This window comes from Phocoena phocoena, chromosome 13 (genome assembly GCF_963924675.1).
Source record: "Phocoena phocoena chromosome 13, mPhoPho1.1, whole genome shotgun sequence".
In the NCBI taxonomy this organism is placed as follows: Eukaryota; Metazoa; Chordata; class Mammalia; order Artiodactyla; family Phocoenidae; genus Phocoena; species Phocoena phocoena.
Window position 1 is genome coordinate 25,140,360 of NC_089231.1, and position 19,770 is coordinate 25,160,129.

Genomic DNA, 19,770 nt, shown 5'->3' on the forward strand with positions numbered 1-19,770 from the left:
AGACTGTTTAAAAACGGTTCTGGCGTGGAGACTGGTTTCCCTTTGGAAACCAGTGTCTGGTGGAAGCTGGTATTTTTATAACTCCAGGCTCTCTATCAGATCCTGTGTTACCATGGTTGCTAAGGAGAACACTGGCTTCAAATTTCACATTTCAGTTTGCAGAGTCTGGCTAAGGAAGTAGGACAGTTAAAGGGGGGGCTGGGGGAGGGTAGGGGGAGTGGGGGTGGGGTGAGACCTGAATTTTATCTTGAGGAGGCCTCGTCTCAGGTGGGGACACATCAGGGTGCGTGTGTGTGTGTGTGTGTGTGTGTGTGTGTGTGTGTGTTTTGGCGGGGGGGGTGTCTGAGTAGGTCAGCGGCATCACACCACAGAGTGACTTGGCTGCCGAGTGGAAGAGGGGGACGGCAGCTCTGGAGGGGACAAAAACCCGTGGGGAGTTATTTCTGCAGAGGTTACAGGAATGGTTGCTTAAGCTGGGTATTCATAGCAGCAGCTGCTGAACCTGCAGGAACTCTGCCGCTAAACCAGTGCCCAGGGGCTGTGTACCTGCCCTGGGAAAGCTGCAATCTCAGAGGAACATTCCAAGCGGGGTCTGTGCCTAAGACTAGGGCTGGAATAAACTGTTCATGGAGGAAGGTTCTCCTGAATTTTCAAGCTTCGTTCCAGCCCTTCCCTTCCTGCTTCTTAGCCTGCTTGATTGAAGGTTCTAGTCAGAGGGCTCTTGGCTAAGATGCCCTTGCCAGGCAGATCTTGTCTCATCTGCCTTCTGGGCACCCACACTCCCGCTTCCCACTCTCACCTTATTTTGAGCACTGTACTTTCCACCATGCACTGAGTTATCTGTGGGCCTCTCTGGCCAGGGAGTGCCCCAGATTTATTTGACTTTGTCTCAGCACACTTCTAGCAGGAAAAGTGTCTGGGAGACTTTTCAATTCAGTAAAGAAATAGCATTTTTCTCAGTGTTTGTTGAATGAATAAACAAACTCTCCTTTATGCTTTCCATGGTGTTGCTCTCCAGCTTAAAACACTCTCAGAGAGAGGTTCTTAGTATCACCTTGTGTCCACCAGAATTCCTCTGCTGGGAGCCAGTGCCGGCCCACGACCCACCCATCAGGCCGTCCCTTTACCACACCACACAGACGGGCCGTGCTTCATTCTGGCTACCCGCCCTCCGCTCAGAGTTTTCTTCCTGGGGGCCTTTCTCCTTCCCTGCCAATACCTGTCTGAAGCCCACTTCCCTTCAAGCTGTAGTCCCCCTTCCCCTTTGCCCCCAGCAGCTGCCCACACTCCTGAACTCCCCCCACCTCTAAACCCATCATAAATGTTCACAGGTGCTTGATTTCTGGGGATGTGGTAGCCAAGTGGATTGTAAGCCTTTTCGGAGAGGATCACAACTTGTACTCCTTCTTTCTAGTACAATCAGGAAACTTTGCAGTTCAGTAAGAAACTAGCTTTGTCTCAAACCAAGTCACTGCTTACTGAATGGACACAGAGTCCTGAACAAAACGCAGTCAGGGTCACGTGATAGATGAGACACAGCCTATCCTCAGGTACCAATGGAAGGTGGAAATGATTTTAAAGCAATCAAGAAGAAGTCAGCAGGCATTCATCCGACCGCTGGTAAAGGCCATGTCCAGAGAGCGGGTGTTGGCAGTCAGCAGGCATTCATCCAACCGCTGGTAAAGGCCATGTCCAGAGAGAGAGCGGGTGTTGGCGGTCAGCAGGCATTCATCCAACCGCTGGTAAAGGCCATGTCCAGAGAGCGGGTGTTGGCGGGCCGGTGTGGATGCGACTTCTGCAGCATGCTGCAGGAAGAGTAAATTGGCCCGGGGTGGGGACGCGGTGGGAAGTGAACCTGGGCTTGAAGGTGGGCTAGAGTCAGGCAGAAGGAGGAGGAAGTTTACGCTCGAGGCAGGAGGAAAGTAAGAGACCTTCCGTGGAAACACAACAGGAGCAGGGTGGCTGCAGCTGTAGGACTCAGGAGAGGTTCTCCAGGAACAGGGGTTGCGATCGTGGGGGGCTTTGGTGCCCAGTTAGGAGAATGGATCTTCCTTTCTGGGGCTCCTGTGATGCGATACTTCTCTTGAGTAACTCCTGGAATACGGTTTGCTTTCAACAGCAATTCATATGTCAGCTCACCGAGGGGCTGTCACACACTACTTGCTTCATGTGAACATCTCACTTTTTTTTTTTTTTTTTTTTGCGGTACGCGGGCCTCTCACTGCTGTGGCCTCTCCCGTTGCGGAGCACAGGCTCCGGACGCGCAGGCTCAGCGGCCATGGCTCACGGGCCCAGCCGCTCCACGGCACGTGGGATCTTCCCGGACCGGGGCACGAACCCGTGTCCCCTGCATCGGCAGGCAGACTCTCAACCACTGCGCCACCAGGGAAGCCCCATCTCACTTATTTTAAGCCTTAAAACAAACACGCAGAATGAATTATTCCCATTATTCCCACACAAAGAGAAAATATTGAGGTTCAGAAAGATGAAGAATTAGGTCAAAGCCCCACAGCTAGTAAGTGGCAGAGCTGGGATTCAAACTCTGGTCTCTCTGGCTCTTCCAGTGGTACCTTTCCACGTGCCCTTTGCTCATCAGTGGCCTCACAAAGTGCACCTAGGATGCGGCTACTCGTGTTTCTTAACCTTCACTGCACACTGGAGTTATATGGGAAGCTTAACTCTCCCCGCCACTCCTGTGCCTCCCCAAAACCCATCCCCAGAAAGTTTGATTTAATTGGTCTGAGAATTTGTGATTTTGTAAAAGCTTCCCAAAGATTAGAGGGGGCAGGGAGGGGGCAGGCACTCCCCACACCTGCCAGGGATGCAACTGAGAGTCCTGGGCTGCATGGAGGATAATTTTGAGTCTCTGCTTCCCGTTAGGGTCCATCACCACCCTGGGCACAGCCGACCTTGGTCTCTTCCAGCCCCAGGGGGCCCTGCCTTGGCCCCAGCTGGGTGGCTAGACACAGCCCCATCTCCTGCTCTTCTCGGGAAGGGAGGAATGGTCCCACTGGAAGTTACCTCTGAGGAATGTTCTGCTTGACTCTCTCAGCCCTGTGAAAGAGTGGAGGATCTCCACCCACACCCACTTCATCTCAGCCTTTTCCGAGGTCAGATTTCCCCCTGGAGCCAAAACAATGTGAGCAATTGAATGCATGCTCACGCAAAATGTTAAAAAAGTGGCTCTCTCATTGTTGCACGGAGCAATTTCATTTCCGGAGAAGCCTGACTCGTGGCCCTCTGTGTTCTCCTCTGCAGCCAGCGGGCCTGCCAGCCTCCTCCAGGAGCCCTGCCAGTTGCATCCCTGGGGGGATTGTGGCTCAGAGACACCCCTCAGAGGAAGGGCAGGGAGGGGCAGATGGGGTTTCTGGTGCCTCCGGGAAGGAGAGCAAGGGAGCCAACCAGAGGGAGAGGTTGGTGGGGGTCACAGAGGGGTGCAGAGGGAGGAGAGATTCCTGACAGAGGCACCCCCTCCCTTCCTCCCTTCCTCCACTCTGACCTCTGGCTATGGCTGCCGGACTCAGAAGAGGGCAGGAGGATGGGAATGCAGAGAGGAAAGGTGGGATGTTTGGGGGAGGGAGGAAGGATGAGAGGGAGTGGATAGAAACGCCCACGGTGCATGGGGGAAAGTTGGCTTAGAGGAAACAAGTGTGAGGGGTTAAAATTCACCCCAGTATCCCCTGCAGAGGAATTTTCAACAAAGCTCTTGAAGTAAGGGGCCCAGAGAGAACCATTCACTGATAGCCTGGAGGAGTCTAGGTACATCACCACTGGGTTACAGAGGTGGCAGAGAGCCTTGTAGGGTCAGGAAAAAGGGGGTGAGGTATGGCACTGGGTGAGCCAGACCCCAAACCTGCCAGGTCAGTTCCAGGTGAGACGGGAGATGATAAAACCCTTAGCTCAGGCCACAGACACTGATTACAGCCCTCCTGTGTGTGGAACGCTTGCAGTCACAGTTTGGCTGAGGACCTTAGCAGGATGAAGGGGTTCTTAGAATGCTATTAAAAACAGCTTGAAAAAAAAAAAAAAAAAAAAAACAGCTTGAGGGACGTCTTAGCATTTGTTTGTGTCTTTAATTTCTTGCACCAGTATTTTGTAGTTTTCAACGTACAAGTCTTTCACTTGCTTAGTTAAGTTTATGCCTAAGTATTTCATTCTTTTTGATGGTGTTGTAAATGAGATCATTTTCCTAATTTCCTTTTTTGGATAGTTTGTTATTAGCATATAGAAATGCAATTGATTCTTTTGTATGTTGATCTTTATCCTGCAAATTTACTGAATTCATTTTTTAGTCCTGACAGTTTTTTGTGTGTGGAGTCTTTAGTGTTTTCTATATACAAGATCGTGTCATCTGCAAACAGACAATTTCACTTCTTCCTTCCTGATTTGGACATCTTTTTATTTCTTTTTCTTGCCTAATTGCTCTGGCTGCGACTTCCAGTACTATGTTGAATAAGAGTGATGAGACTGGGCATTCTTTGTCTTGTTCCTGATCTTGTATTAGAAGACTAATATATTTAAAATGTCAATACTACTCAAAGTGACCTACAGATTCAGTGCAATCTCTAATCAAAATTCCAGTGTTATTTTTCACAGAAATAGAAAAAAAAAAATCTAAAACTCATACGGAACCACGAAAGACTCCAAATAGCCAAAGCAATCTTGAAACAATTTGAAAAAGAACAAATCAGGAGGCATTATACAGCCTGATTTGAAAATATATTACAGGGACTTTCCTAGTGGCACAGTGGTTAAGAATCTGCCTGCCAATGCAGGGGACACGGGTTCAATCCCTGGTCGAGGAAGATCCCACATGCCGCAGAGCAACTAAGCCCGTGTGCCACAACTACTGAGCTTGCGCTCTAGAGCCCGTGAGCCACAATTACTGAAGCCCACATGCCTAGAGCCTGTGCTCCGCAACAAGAGAAGCCACCACACCATGACGAAGAGTAGCCCCCGTTCGTCGCAACTAGAGAAAGCCTGCATGGAGCAATGAAGACCCAATGCAGACAAAAATAAATAAATTTATATAAAAAAAGAAAATATATTACAAAGCTACAGTAATTAAAACAAACATATAGACTAATGGTACAGAGTTGAGAGCCCAGAAATAAATCCATGCATGTATGGTCAACTGAGAGGGAGTGGATAGAAACAAAGGTGCCAGGAAAGCACAATGGGGAAAGCATGGTCTCTTCAACAAATGCTGTTGGGAAAACTGGATATTCACATGCCAAAGAATGAAACTGGACTCTTAGCTTATACCTTACACAAAAATAAACTAAAAAGTGGATTAAAGACTTATAAACATAACTCCTGAAACTATAACTCCTTGAAGAAAACATAAGGGAAAAGTCTCATGACATTGGTCTTGGCAGTGATTTCATGGATATGACACCAAAAGCACAAAAGCAAAAACAGACAAGTGGGACTACCTCAAACTACAAGGCTTCTTACAGCAAAGTTAACAAGAGAGTGAAAAGGCATCCTACAGAATGGGAGAAAATATTTGTAAACCATACATCTGATAAGGGGTTAATTTTCAAAAAAATTTAAGGAACTCTTACAGCCCCAAAGCAAAAGAAACTAGTAACCAGATTTTTTTAAATGGGTGAAGGATTTGAATAGACATTTTTCCAAAGAAGACATACAAATGGCCAACAGGCATACGAAAAGATGCTCAAGGTCACTAATCATCAAGGAAATGCAAATCAAAACCACCCCACACCTGTTAGGAAGGCTATTTTATATATATATATATGTAACTACAAAAGATTAAAACGTGTTGAGAAATTAGAACTCTTGTACATTGTTGATGGGAATACAAAATGGTACAGCTTCAATGGAAAACAGTAGGAAGGTTCCTCAAAAAATTAAAAATAGAACTTCTACAGTATATCATCCAGCAATCCCACTCCTGGGTATTTCTCTAAAAGTACTGAAATCAAGATCTGGAAGAGATATTAGCACTTCCATGTTCATTGCAACACTATTCACAGCAGCCAAGATGTGGAAATAATCTAAATGTCCACCGAGAGATGAATAGATTTTAAAATGTGATCTATACACAATGGAATACTACTCAGCCTTAAAAAAGAAGGAAATTCGCAAATGGGACAACATGGTTGAATCTGGAAGACATTGTGCCAAGGGAAATAAGCAGTCACAGAAGGACAAATGCTGCATGTTTCCATTTATATGAGGGATCTAAAATAGTCAAATTCATAGAAACAAAGAATAGGATAGGAGTTGCCCGAGGCTGCGGGGAGGAGGAAGTGGGGGGTTGCTAATCACCAGGTATAAAATTTCAGTTATGCCAGGTGAATAAATTCTAGAGATCTGCTGTACTATACTGTGCCTACAGATAACGATACTGTACTGTATACTTAAAAAGCTGTTATGAGAGTAGATCTCATGTTAAGTGTTCTGACCACAATAAACATTTGAAAACATTAAAAAAAATTCAAAAGAGCTCATGAGGCAAACATGAGCTGTAAACAGTAGGGCAAGGAGACTCACGCGGCTTCTGGTCACCCGTACTACTCCTCACTCACTTGGAAAACCATCTTGGCAGAAACTATTTGCTCTTAAACAATTAAAGCGCTTGTTGAAGATTATCCTTCTCCATCCCTCGAAGAGGGATCTCTGATTGGCACATGCTATTTATGGCAAAAACAGGATCAATCCCACAAAGATCTATTTGGCTTCCAACACAGAGTAGGCGCTGGGTATGGACGAGAATAGAGTAAGAGCAGCTCCCGCTCTGCTTGTAAGGCAGTGAAGCAGGGTGTTTAGGAGCAGGGACTCGGGCAGTCACGTCTGGATTCCGATGCTGACTCTGCAGCCCGCTAACTGTGTGGCTGTGAGCAAGCTGTCTGATCTCTCTGTTCTCTGGAAAATGGGGATGATAATCTTCAGGGTGTTGCCCGAGTTAAAAGACAAGAGAATGCATTAAGTGCTTTGGACAATGCTTTCCACTGTACTGTTATCTATACTAAAAAATCCTCTAAGGTGATGTAAAAAGGATTGGAGCTATAAGGATGGAGTGCACTGCCTCGCTCAGGAGGGAGCTCCTGGTACACTCGGCTGGGGGTGGGGACAGGGGAGGTTCCAGAAGAGGTGGCTTGAGCTGGGCCTGGAAGGAGGTGTTTTAGGGCCAGGAAGAGAGACTCCAAGGATGGAGTCCAGGATTTCAAGCTTGAGTGACTGAGAGAGGGTTAATTCAGCTAGGTGAGAGTGTGGAAGGAAATGCCCAGGGGCCTCGCTCTAGGGCAGGGCATCTCTCAGAGAGCTGGCTGTCCTCCAGCCTGAAAGGGCTCAGCGGCCAAGCTCACGCTCAATCTGGGTAAGCCCCTCATCCACTGAAGGTGGCCTCCATGAGCACGAAGACCCCGAGACTGAGGAATTTGTATCTTTCCCTTAGGTTTGTTCCAAACGAGACTCTTGGCACCAAGATGGCCCGTGGGTTTGTGTGTGACTCGGGGTCATCAAGGAAAGGGGAGCAGGGGAAGCCTTAGGGGGTGTTGCCGAAGCAGAGGGTGGAGTGGGTGTCCCATGACACTGAGAAAGGGCAGTTGGGGAGTCCTGGGGCTGCTGTCTGGCCACAGTGGGGCAGGAAGGCTGGGTCTGGGCCATGTGAAGACAGGGAGTGAGCAGGAGGGTTTGGGGCACTGCTGGCACAACCTGTTGGAAGGCTCGAGGCTTGACTTGGGACGTGTCTAGTGGGCAGCCAGAGATGCTGGCCTGGGGATGGTTCAGGAAGCTGGGATGACCTCAGGGCAGGGTGGGCCCTGTACATTTGGGGTCAGCCATCTGCATGGCCCCGGGGGAAGAGCCTAAACTTGTCCAGCGCAGAGAAAGGCAGCGGCAGTGATTTTGGCTTCTAGAAACATCCTAGAGCTGGCTCAACCTGCTTTGGGACGTGGGTCAAGCCTGGGTGTGCGTGTATGTGTCATAAGGTACAGGAGGCAGCAGCTGACTCTAAGAATTCAGGGGTCTCCCCATGTGGCCTCAAGCAGATAGTCTGGAACGCGGGGCGGTGGTTTCCTCTTTTATAAAATGGTGAAAACCACTGATCATTTATTTACCCTTCAAGTTTACCGTGAGCCTGGCGGGGTCTGTGTGAGTTTAATGCAACAAACAAGTGTGCGTCAGGGGAGGCTTCTTATTTCTGGTCTGCGCAGACCTCCTGGCACTTGCCGGATCTCACACCAGAAGGTTCGCACTACCTCAGGTGTTGTCAGAAGTGTCCCAGCAGCCAGGGCCAGGGCTCGGCTGTAGCCCTGCTTCCTGCTTGGGGGAGCAGGTGACAGCAACACCAGGAGGTGCCCAGATCATGCAGAGGGAACATGGGGCAATCCAGGTCACCGCCCTAGAACAATGCTGCTCCCTGCCTTCAGGTGGGTGGTCAGGGGTGTAGGGCAGCTCAGGCAAGGATGAGAGGACTCCAAGAGGGCTACCTTCAAAGCATCCCAAAGGGATGCAAAAAGCATAGCCATGGCCCATCTTGGTACTTCTTTCTGAGCTGAGGACACTTTGAGAGTGAACTCAAGTTGGAAGAGGTCATTGTCTGAATCTGAGAAACAAGTCTGAATTCAAGTACATTTATCAAGAAACATCTCTGTCTACGTGAAGTGGTAGAGGCTGACAGGGCCACCAAGCACCCAGGAGAGGCCTGTGTGCTCTGCTTTCACGCAGATCCACACAGTCTGGAATGAATGTGTTATTTTCCTATAAACGGATGCTTCAAAAACATTTACAGATGCCCCCTCCTTTCCCTTAAACTGCTCTATTATCTTTCTTTCAGAAACACAAAAGTGTCTCTTGACTGCATACCTCCCCTTTAGCTGACAAGTTGTCTTTCCCTGCGGCCTTTCACAGAAGCACTTCTCCAAAAAGGTGTCCACACTCACGCCCCCACCTCCACCGACTCCCCAACGAGGCAAACGTAGCTTCTGTTCTCACTCCACTGACACCGTGGGGCCCCTCCTTGTTGCCAAACCCAGGCCTCTTCTCTGTCCTGGTCCCACTGATTCCCCAGAGGCTGTTCCTCTTGGGATCAGCTGCTGAGGGTGGGAGGGGACCAACACCTGTGAGGTGTGGGCTGGCCCCACTGGACAAGGGCTGTGATGACTGTGCCCTCCTGGCTTGTTTCCAGCCTCCCGGCCACTCCTTGTCCAGTTCCCCTCCTCCATCTCAGCCCCCCACGCCTCCCACCTCTGGGTGATCCCATCCAGTCCCCAGCACCAGGTACAGGTCGACACTTCACACAACGCTGAAGCCTGTGTCCCCAGGGATGGCCAACAGGCCACCCAAACTCTTGGTTTTCATCCACACTCTACTTTTTTCTCTTCCAGCTTCCCCGTCCCAGGAAATGGTGCCAGCAGGGTGGTAGATGAGGACCCTACGTCACTTCCTCCCTTCTCTGTATCTCATGTCAGCAAGTCCTGTTGGTTCTAACTCAAAGATATAACTGCAATGCAACTGGTCCTCCCCCTCCTCACTCTCATGACTGGGTTTGGGGCTACCAGCCTCTCACTGGACACACCAATAGCTTCCACATTTGCCCTTCAATGTCTACCCCTTGAGAGCTGCCAAGGGTGACCCTCCAAAGTGGGTTATGATACCTGGTAGGGCAATCACCCCAGTGACTTCTTGCTTCTTAAAAGTTTCTTTATTATCCTTATTTATTTCTTTATCAGAGGAAATTTAGAAGCAAATATTTTTTAAAATGAATAATTCAATGGTAAACCAATCCAGTCCAAAGATCTATTCACCCAATATTTTCTGTAGATCTCCCTTCTGTAGGCCGTGTTCTAGAGTATGAATGACTGCAGTCTGAGTTCATAATACTTTCCTTTGGGGGATTATTTCCTTTTACGTAAACTCAATAAATAAAAACCTGGGTAGAGTAAACAAAAGCACCGGGGAGTTCCGTTTCTCTTAACCAAATGATTGATCACTTTAAGTGGTACAAGCCTTGTAGCGTTCCTGGCGCATCAGAGATGGAGATGCGCGTCGTTAGCAGACAGGGCAGCGCCCACGCTCTCGGGCAGGGCCGGCAGAGACTTACCTCCCTGAGACAGGTGTAGATGGGGCAGACGAGCACGCGGAAGGGCTCGCCCGTGCTGCTGCGCATGGTGCCGAAGACCTCGCACAGGAAGGTGATGAAGCCCAGCCAGCGCTCCACGTCCTGCTGCTGCAGCTCCTCCCGCACTGTGAAGTCCTTCTGCGGAGACACAAGAGACCACGTCAGCTGCACAGGAGCTGGGAGGGGCCCGGACACCACCCCAGTCTGCTGCGGTGCCTACTGGCTAAGGGCTAGGCCTGGGCAACTGGTAAACCCCATGATTTCCATGACAAGGGCGATGGGTGACCTGTGGCTGGAGCATGAATGCTGAAGACTCACTTGTGGGCAGAAAGACCACCTTGACCTTTAGCCACAGCACCTCTGCTTCAGTGTCCCCAGATTGGGGGGCGCTACAGACTTGCCTCACTGACCCAGATACTGAGGTGGAGGGAATGAGATAAAGGGGGTGATGACACCTTCCCCAGTCATCACCTCCTCCATTCAACTCCCTGGGGCTAAACTATCTCCTTTGCTAACCTCCAAATCATGTCCCCACAGCCGTGAAGGGTAACCACACACCCAGCAATGGGCATCTGAGGCCCATCTTGGCCCCAGCACTGGGCTAGAGACACAGCTACAACCCCTGCCAGCAAGTGGCCCAGAGCACAGAAGGAAAACTAGAGGCATTCATTCACTCATTCATTCATCCTCCTTAAAAATACCATTGCCCCACTGTGTGCCAGGCACTGCTCTAGGAGGTAAGATAAGACATGTTCATTCATTTTAGTTCATTCAGTTATGAATGAACTAAAAGCCATTGGAGGGTTCCAGGTAAAGGAACTTTGGAGAACTCAGAGGTAGGAGTTATTCCTTTCAACTGGAAATTGGCATCTTGGAAGAGCTAGGATTCTGACCTGAGAACCTGGGGGAATTTCAGGTGGAGCAATGACCACAGGTGAGGCACCAGGAAGGTAACATGGAAGTTTGGGAACCAGGGAGGTCTTAGCCAACCTGTCCCCATTGTAGGTGGGTAGAGAGGAAAATGGGGGCAGGGCTGGGAAAGGAGGTTGGGGCTAGAGTGTGGATAATTGAAACCAGCCAAGGAGTCAGGTTCCATGTGATGGTTGGTAGGGAAGCTTTTGGGGGGTCATTGAAATTGCCTTGGTCATACCTGTGCTCTTTTTTTTTTTTTTTTTTTGCGGTACGTGGGCCTCTCACTGTTGTGGCCTCTCCCGTTGGGAGCACAGGCTCCAGACGCGCAGGCTCAGTGGCCATGGCTCACGGGCCCAGCCGCTCCGTGGCATGTGGGATCTTCCCGGACCGGGGCACGAACCTGCATCCCCTGCATCGGCAGGCGGACTCTCAACCACTGTGCCACCAGGGAAGCCCACCTGTGCTCTTTTGAAGGTTAATATGGCATAGGTGTGGAGACCAGAAAGGAGGCCACTGCAAAGGTCCGGACAGAATGAAATAAAAACCTGAACTCTCTGGCGACTGAAAGGTTAGAATCTGTGGTAGATTAGGTTATGCTCAGAAGTTTCTTCCACCTTTCCCCTGGTCTTTGGGTTTGACCTTGTGACTTGCTTTGGCCAGTTCTGATCCTGGTCCTTAAGAGGCCTTAAGTATTTACGCTTACTGTCCTGTGCTGCTTCCATCATTGTGAGAAGGGGTGGCCACCGTGGGGTGGCCCAATGGTCCCAGGAGGAGGAGGAATTACTTTTCCTGCTGCCCCAGACCCTGCAGAGGGTGCTGTACTGCGGGCCTTGAAGTCATGAAACTTTGGGTAGTTCTATCCTCATTAACTTCTGTTTATCCCACTATATCTTTATGTGGTCAGCGCAGGGGCAGGCATTCCCATTCCCATTTTAGAATGGGGGAACTGAGGTACAAGAGCTGAAAAGACTTGACCAAGGTCACCAGTACAAGAACTTGAATGAGAACCTAAGCCCTTCCATTACTCTCTGCTCTGAGCTAAACGTTCTCAGCCCTGGTTGCTCACTGGAGTCACCTGGAGGAACTCTGAAGCTACTGATGCTTGGACTCCACCCAGAGAGGTTTGTGTCATTGGCCAGGGTGAGGCCAAGACACTGGTATATTTTGAAAGCTCCCCAGGTGACTCCAATGTGCAACCATGGTTGAGAACAACTCTAGACCTTTATAAGTGCCAGCACGGGTGTTAAAATGGTGCCTCTGGGGCTTCCCTGGGGGCGTAGTGGTTGAGGGTCTGCCTGCCGATGCAGGGGACACGGGTTTGTGCCCCGGTCTGGGAGGATCCCACATGCCGCGGAGCAGCTGGGCCCGTGAGCCATGGCCGCTGAGCCTGCGCGTCCGGAGCCCGTGCTCCGCAACGGGAGAGGCCACACCAGTGAGAGGCCCCCGTACCGCAAAAAAAAAAAAAAAAAAATGGTGCCCCTGTATCAGTGCCTGAGACGCCCTTTCTCTGTCTCCCATAAAAATACCCATGAGAGTGGACATAAGCCCCACAACACCGAGAAGGAAGAGTACAGTTCACGGCAGATGCCTTACCATTGACCAAAATGCTGTCGTTGAGAAGTTCTGGGTGTCCAAAGACTCTTGGCCCCTACCCGTAAGACAAGGGTGAGATGGGGAGGGAGCTCAAGCTTAAGCCCTCCCTCTGTCTGCCGCTGCCTCGTAGGCAATGAGCCTGTAACTGTTAACAAGCCCCCGTGCCTGTGCACTACGGCAGCTCCCATCAGTACTGCTCTTATTCTAGTCATTGCAGATTCAGGACAGAAGGAGGTGAGGTGGTCCCCTGAGTCCTCAGAGGCACAGTGTTCTCAGGCAAAGCCCTCTGGGAAGGAGAAGTCTCAGGGCAATGCAAACCAGGGACTGGAGTTTTTTTTAAAAAAATGATTACATCTGATCAAAGAACTACAGCTTGACTCAGTTTCCTCCTGATAATCAGTGGCATTGAGAGAGGATTCTGTTTTGGGCTAGTAGAACTCACTAGAACACCGAAGGCCTGCTGAATATGGGAATATTGAACTTGGGATGTGCACATGAAGCCACCAGCTTCAGGTCTGAGGGGAGACTCTACTATTACCTCAGTAGACACTGAGCAGCTCTAAGGATGATCTGCACAGCTAACACCAAAACCAAACCCAGCCTTTCTCATTCAAGGGTCAGGGAGGAGCAAAGAACTATGGCATCTGTGGAAAAATCCTACACCGCAGAATAGGGGAGCATTATCTTGAAGATCTAATGGAAATGCATAACTCTGAAAATGTCAACTACAATAAAGCAAAGATAAATAAAAAACCCAACTACAAACATGTGGGATTGTATGTCTGTTAAGAACAACAACATGGATTCTATGACATGTGATTAGTTAAAAAAACCCTAGGTTGAGATGAAGTGTGAGACTGGAAATGGGGATAGGAGAGAACCAAAGGAAGTCAGAAATCCACAGCAAAATGAAATGTGAATTGGAGGCAATAAAGGATAGAATGGATACTGCAGAAAAAGCGATACATGAGACAGACTTGGAAAATGACTAGCTGAAGACAAAGCCATAGATTAAAAAAAGAAAGAAGAAAAAGGATAGAGAAGATAGAGAGTGGACGTGAATTATAGAGGTTTTCAAAAGGACATCAGAATACACAGAACAAAGGGACCCGAGAGAGAAACTTAAAGTTGAAAACAAGCAAAACAAAACAACAAAAAAAAGAGCTGACTCTTCAGGCAAAAAGGGTTCACAGTGTTCCAGAGCCCCACTATTTATACTTAGCAGGAGAATTTTCTTTTTTTTACTTTCAAGGAAAAGGAAAAATTCTAAAAACAGCTCTGAAGGAAAAAAAACCCCTAGGTTTCTTACAAAGGAACAAAAATATGGTTGGCCTTATACTTCTATAATTGATGTTAAAATTCAGAGACACTGAGGCAACATCATATGTTTGAGGTGAAAAGAACACACCTAGCTATGAGTGAAAGCAAGACAAAGACATTTTACACGAGCAGATTTTTAAAAAATCCCACCCATATGCTTATCTTTAAAAGAGTTACATGGTGCAGCTGCTATGGGAAATAGTATGGCGATTCCTCAAAAAATTAAAAATTAAATTATCAATATGATCCCACAGTTCCACTTCTGGGGATATATACAAAAGAACTGAAAGCAGGATCTTGAAGGGATATTTGCACACCCATGTTCAAAGGAGCACCGTTCATAATAGCCAAGAGGTGAAATCTACTCAAGTGTCCACTGACAGAGGAATGGATGAACAAAATGTAGTCTATGCATGCAATGGAATATTGTTAAATCTTAGAATATTCTGATACATGCTGCAACGTGGGTGAACCCTAAGGACATTATGCTAGGTGAAATAAACCAGTTGCAAAAAGGACACCAGGATACACAGAACAAAGGGACCGAGAGAATCATCATCGTACTGTATGATTCCACTTATATAGGTATCCAGTGTAGTCAGATTCATAGAAACAGAAAGTAGAATGATGGTCGCCAGAGGCTGAGGAGACAGGGCAATGAGTAGTTGTTTAATGGATTAGAATTCTGGTTTTATAAGATGAAAAAGTTTTGGAGATTGATTACATAACAATGTGACTATACTTAACATGCCTAAACGGTACACTTAGAAAATGGTTGAGGTGAGAACTTTATGCTTTTTTAAAACACAATTAAAAATAACTTAAAAATCAAAACCTTCTTGAATACATGCTCCAGCCAAAAAAAATTTACTACTCAACTCTGAGAAAATCATGGTGTAGAAGGACCAGAAGTGAAAACTTGAAAGCAGGTAGATTTATGAAGTTAAATCAAAATAAGTAATTATAATTTTGGTTATAAGACTGAGTCAAAATCCAGAAATAATCCTCGAGAGAGAAGATATTTAATAAATAAATGTAATCTGAATAAGAATTTCATAGTAGTAGTAACCTGACAATCCAAGATTAAATTACTTAAGACTGATGAATACTGGTGGGAGAAGGAGAGAAGACTTGTAAGCACACAAAATTTCATAATTTAGACCATAAAGATTCGCAGGTTATTGCTTCTTTCTTAAGTTTGATAAATAGAGAAATAGACATTAAAATGTGCTTTTAAAAATATTAAAACACTAGCAGCCATTAATAGATATAAAAGAGATATGGGAACATATGTATATGTATAACTGATTCACTTTGTTATAAAGCAGAAACTAACACACCATTGTAAAGCAATTATACCCCAATAAAGATGTTAAAAAAAAAAAAAGTAAAACACAAGTAAAATCAAAGTAGTTTTCAAGATAACATTCATTAAGTAAAATAAAAATTATTTACATAGATTAAAATACAATCCATAATAGATAAAAATATACTGTATAGCACAGACTCAAACTACATAAAACAAAAACTATTAAGAAAAAGATAGAAAAATAGTATTGGAAAATGAAATCACTAGTATTCTTTTGCTGATTAAATGAACAAAAAATGTATTACTTAGATGACTTAAATAGTGTAATGAATAAGACAAAATTGAAACAAACCTCATTATAAGCTGTGATTCTGCTACATATGTCAGAATACAGAAACTGTACAGGTTACATACTTGGACTAAGAATTAAGAACAATTTAAAAAATAGCCAATTACTTGTTTAAAAGGCATTCTCCTAGGGAGAGTGGGAGGGAGGGAGACGCAAGAGGGAAGACATATGGGAACATATGTATATGTATAACTGATTCACTTTGTTATAAAGCAGAAACTAACACACCATTGTAAAGCAATTATACCCCAATAAAGATGTTTAAAAAAAAAAAAGGCATTCTCCTAAAGAAAGATGGAATGAAGATGTAATCAAATATACAACAATAGATTATTTAGGAAATAAAGAGCTGTAAAAACTTGTGTGATGTGGTCAAAGCTATAATGAAAGGTAAATTTATAGTCTTAACTATTTTGGCTATTTAAAAAGGAAGCATAGGGACTTCCCTGGTGGAACAGTGGTTAAGAATCTGCCTGCCAATGCAGGGGACAGGGGTTCGAGCCCTGGTCTGGGAAGATCCCACATGCCATGGAGCAACTAAGCCCGTGCACCACAACTACCGAACCTGTGCTCTAGAGCCTGCGAGCCACAACTACTGAGCCCACGCACCACAACTACTGAAGCCTGTGTGCCTAGAGCCCATGCTCCCCAACAAGAGATGACACTGCAAGGAGAAGCCCGTGCACCGCAACAAACAGTAGCCCCTGCTCGCCGCAACTAGAGAAAGCCCACACAGCAACGAAGACACAATGCAGCCATAAATAAATAAGTTTATTAAAAAAATAAAAAGGAAGCAAATATAACTTCTAAACTGACTACTGAGTGCTTGAAACGTGCCTCTAAAAAACTGAGATGTGCTGTCTGTGTAAAATAGACACTAGTTTTTAAAGACATAATATGGAAAAAAGAATGTAAAATGTCTAATATTTTAGAAATACTGATGATATGTTGAAATTCTGAATATATTGGGTATAGTGCAATACAATATTAAATTTAAAAGTACATATGTGGGTCATGTTATACTTCTATGAACAGTGTTAATCTGTATATTCAACTCAAAAAACTTAGAAAACCACCAATAACTCAGGAAATATACGAAAGGACCAAATACAGAAATTAATTAATTAGAAAATAAAGAAAGGAAATTATATGTAAAAACAAGAAAGCAGAAATAGAAATAAAATTAGAAATATGATGCTCAGCATTGCTAATTACTAGAGAAATGCAAATTAAAACTACAATGAGGTATCACCTCACACCAATCAGAATGGCCATCATCAAAAAGTCTACAAATAATACATGCTGGAGAGGGTGTGGAGAAAAAGGAACCCTCCTACACTGCTGGTGGGAATGTAAATTGGCACATCCACTGTGGAGAACAGTATGGAGGTTCCTTAAAAAAACTAAAAATAGAGCTACCATATGATCCAGCAATCCCACTCCTTGGCATATATTTGGAGAAAACTAGATATATGCACCCGAATGTTCATTGCAGCACTATTTACAATAGCCAAGATATGGAAGCAACCTAAATGTCCATCGACAGATGAATGGATAAAGAAGATGTGGTATATTTATACAATGGAATATTACTCAGCCATAAGAAAATGAAATAATGCCATTTGCAGCAACATGGATGGACCTAGAGATTATCATACGAAGCGAAGTAAGCCAGACAGAGAAAGACAAATATCATATGATATTACTTATATGTGAAATCTAAAAAAAAAAAAAAAAAATTGATACAAATGAACTTATATACAAAACAGAAATAGACCCACAGACATAAGAAACTTATGGTTACCAAAAAGGAAAGGAGGGGTGGGATAAATTAGGAGTTTGGGATTAACATAAACACACTACTATATACAAAATAGATAACGAACAAGGACCTACTGTGTAACACAGGGAACTATACTCAGTATTTTATAATAACCCATAAGGGACAAGAATCTGAAAAAATATATATATGTATATTGAATCACTTTGTTGTACACCCGAAACTAACACAACATTGTAAATCAACTATACTTCAATAAAAAACCTGCAATGACTGAAAAAAAAAAAAGAAAAAAATATGAACAATATATGTAAACAGATATGGAGTAGATTCAAAAGCACAATAAAAACCCTTTACCACTCTATGATGATGATTTTGGAAAAAATAGGTGCTTTTTTAGAAAATAAGTATCACCGAACTTCACTGAAAAAATAAATTAAAAGCCAGAAAAGACAGAAAATCATAAAATGAAAAGTTCTGAATTACATATTATAAGGAGGTCTCTAAACTTCTGACTCTTGTAGGTAAGTTGATTCACATTTTCAAAAAATTAGATATCTGCTCTGCTATGTAAGCTGGTCCAGAACACAGAAAAAATAAGCTTTTCCCGTTCCTTATTACCAAAATCTCATAATGATAGTAAATTACAAATAAGGAAGTCTATGGGCTAATCTTTCTAATGTGAGTAGACATAAAAGTCCCAAATTAAATACTAACAAATAGATACATTATAACCAAGTAGATTTTATCCCAGAAAGGCAAGGATGATATAGTATCAGTACATCTATAAACCTAGTATCAATAGGCCTGATTTAAAAACAGCAGCAACATTTATGACCCTTGGAAGGAGAGAGGTACAATGATTGGATAAGATTATATATGTGAAAACCCCAAGAGAATTCTCTAATAAAGACCAGAATTAACAAGAGAGTTTAGTAACTAATTAATAGTATTTAGGTGTAAACTTAATATACAAAAATCAACAGCTTTTTTATGACAGAATTAACCAGTGAGACATTTTAATGCACAAAAGCTCATTTAATAAGCAATAAAAGTCCTTAAATGACATTATTAAGAAATGTGCGATTTCTATGAAGAAAATTGCAAAACTGAACAGAGAAATTTAAGAGAAAGCCTTAAACAAGTGAAGAAACACATAATATTCCTTAATGGGTAGACAGCACTGAAAAGATGGTAATTTTCCTTGAAATAATTCACAAGTTTAACACCAATTTGTACGCCATATTCCAACGGGAATGTTTTGGAGGGAAAGGGGAAATGGAGACTTGAAAAAAACATCCTAAAAGTAATTTGAAAGAATAATAGGGAAATAGCTAAAAACAAAATAGAACAAAATTGGAAAGAGTTATATTACTTTCACCTATCCGAAAGCTTTAATAATTAAAAGGGTGTGGAACTGACATAAGAATGAATAGCTAGATCAGATAGCCTAGAAACAAATTTGGCATCCATAAGGGTTTATCACATGGCCCCTAGAGAACCACAAATCAGTAGCAAAGGAAGCGTTATTCACTCAAGCAATGATGCAGCAACAGCTGTCTACGTCGGGGTGGGTGTGGGGTGGAGTGGATAATTTAGAGTCTCCTTTCACACTGGCCCCTAAAATGAATTCCAGATGAAATAAAGAGGTAAATGTTAAAGAAAGAAAAAAAAAAAAAGGACAAACCATAAGAACCTGAAGAAAATTAAAGTATTTATCGAATTTCTGGATGGAGAAGGGCCTTCTAAATTAAAACAAGAGGAATGCATCAAAAATCGAAATATTATAAACACACTTAGAAGGCAATGGATATACCAGGAAAAATACCTGCAATAAATGGGACAAAAGGTAATGGTCTTAATATTTAAGTAGCTTGTTCAAATTGATATTAAAAGTACTAAATCCCTCATGGACAAAACGAGAAAGGGCATTAAAAGATAATTCATATGTGAAAACATAAATTGTTGACAAATATATAAAAAGAAATTAAATCTCAGTAGCTATCAAAAGAATGAAAATATCATTTTTTTCCACCTTCTATGTTAGCAAATCTTAAAAACCAGTAACTGGGCTTCCCTGGTGGCACAGTGGCTGAGAGTCCGCCTGCCGATGCAGGGGACACGGGTTCATGCCCCGGTCCGGTAAGATCCCACATGCCGCGGAGCGGCTGGGCCCGTGATCCATGGCTGCTGAGCCTGCGCGTCCGGAGCCTGTGCTCCACGAGGGGAGAGGCCACAACAGTGAGAGGCCCGCGTACAGCAAAAAAACCCACAAACCCCCCCCCGCCCCAAGTAACTGGCACTGCTGGTGAAGATGAAGTAAGATAGGCACTCTCATAATATGGGCCATGTAAACTGGTATCACTTTCCTGAAAAAAATCTTAAAATAAGCCTTTGGGGACTTCCCTGGTGGCGCA

The 19,770-nt window shown here is 44.7% G+C and overlaps 1 protein-coding gene across 2 annotated transcripts in view; it reads right to left on the bottom strand.

The window, feature by feature from the left end:
- The window catches only part of CTIF (cap binding complex dependent translation initiation factor), a 231,181-nt gene that overhangs the window by 27,548 nt on the left and 183,863 nt on the right, over positions 1-19,770 (bottom strand). For both annotated transcript variants that reach the window (XM_065890337.1, XM_065890336.1), the window contains exon 9: positions 10,073-10,228. In XM_065890337.1, the coding sequence (XP_065746409.1) occupies positions 10,073-10,228 (156 nt within the window). The remainder of the gene's footprint in view (positions 1-10,072; positions 10,229-19,770) is intronic.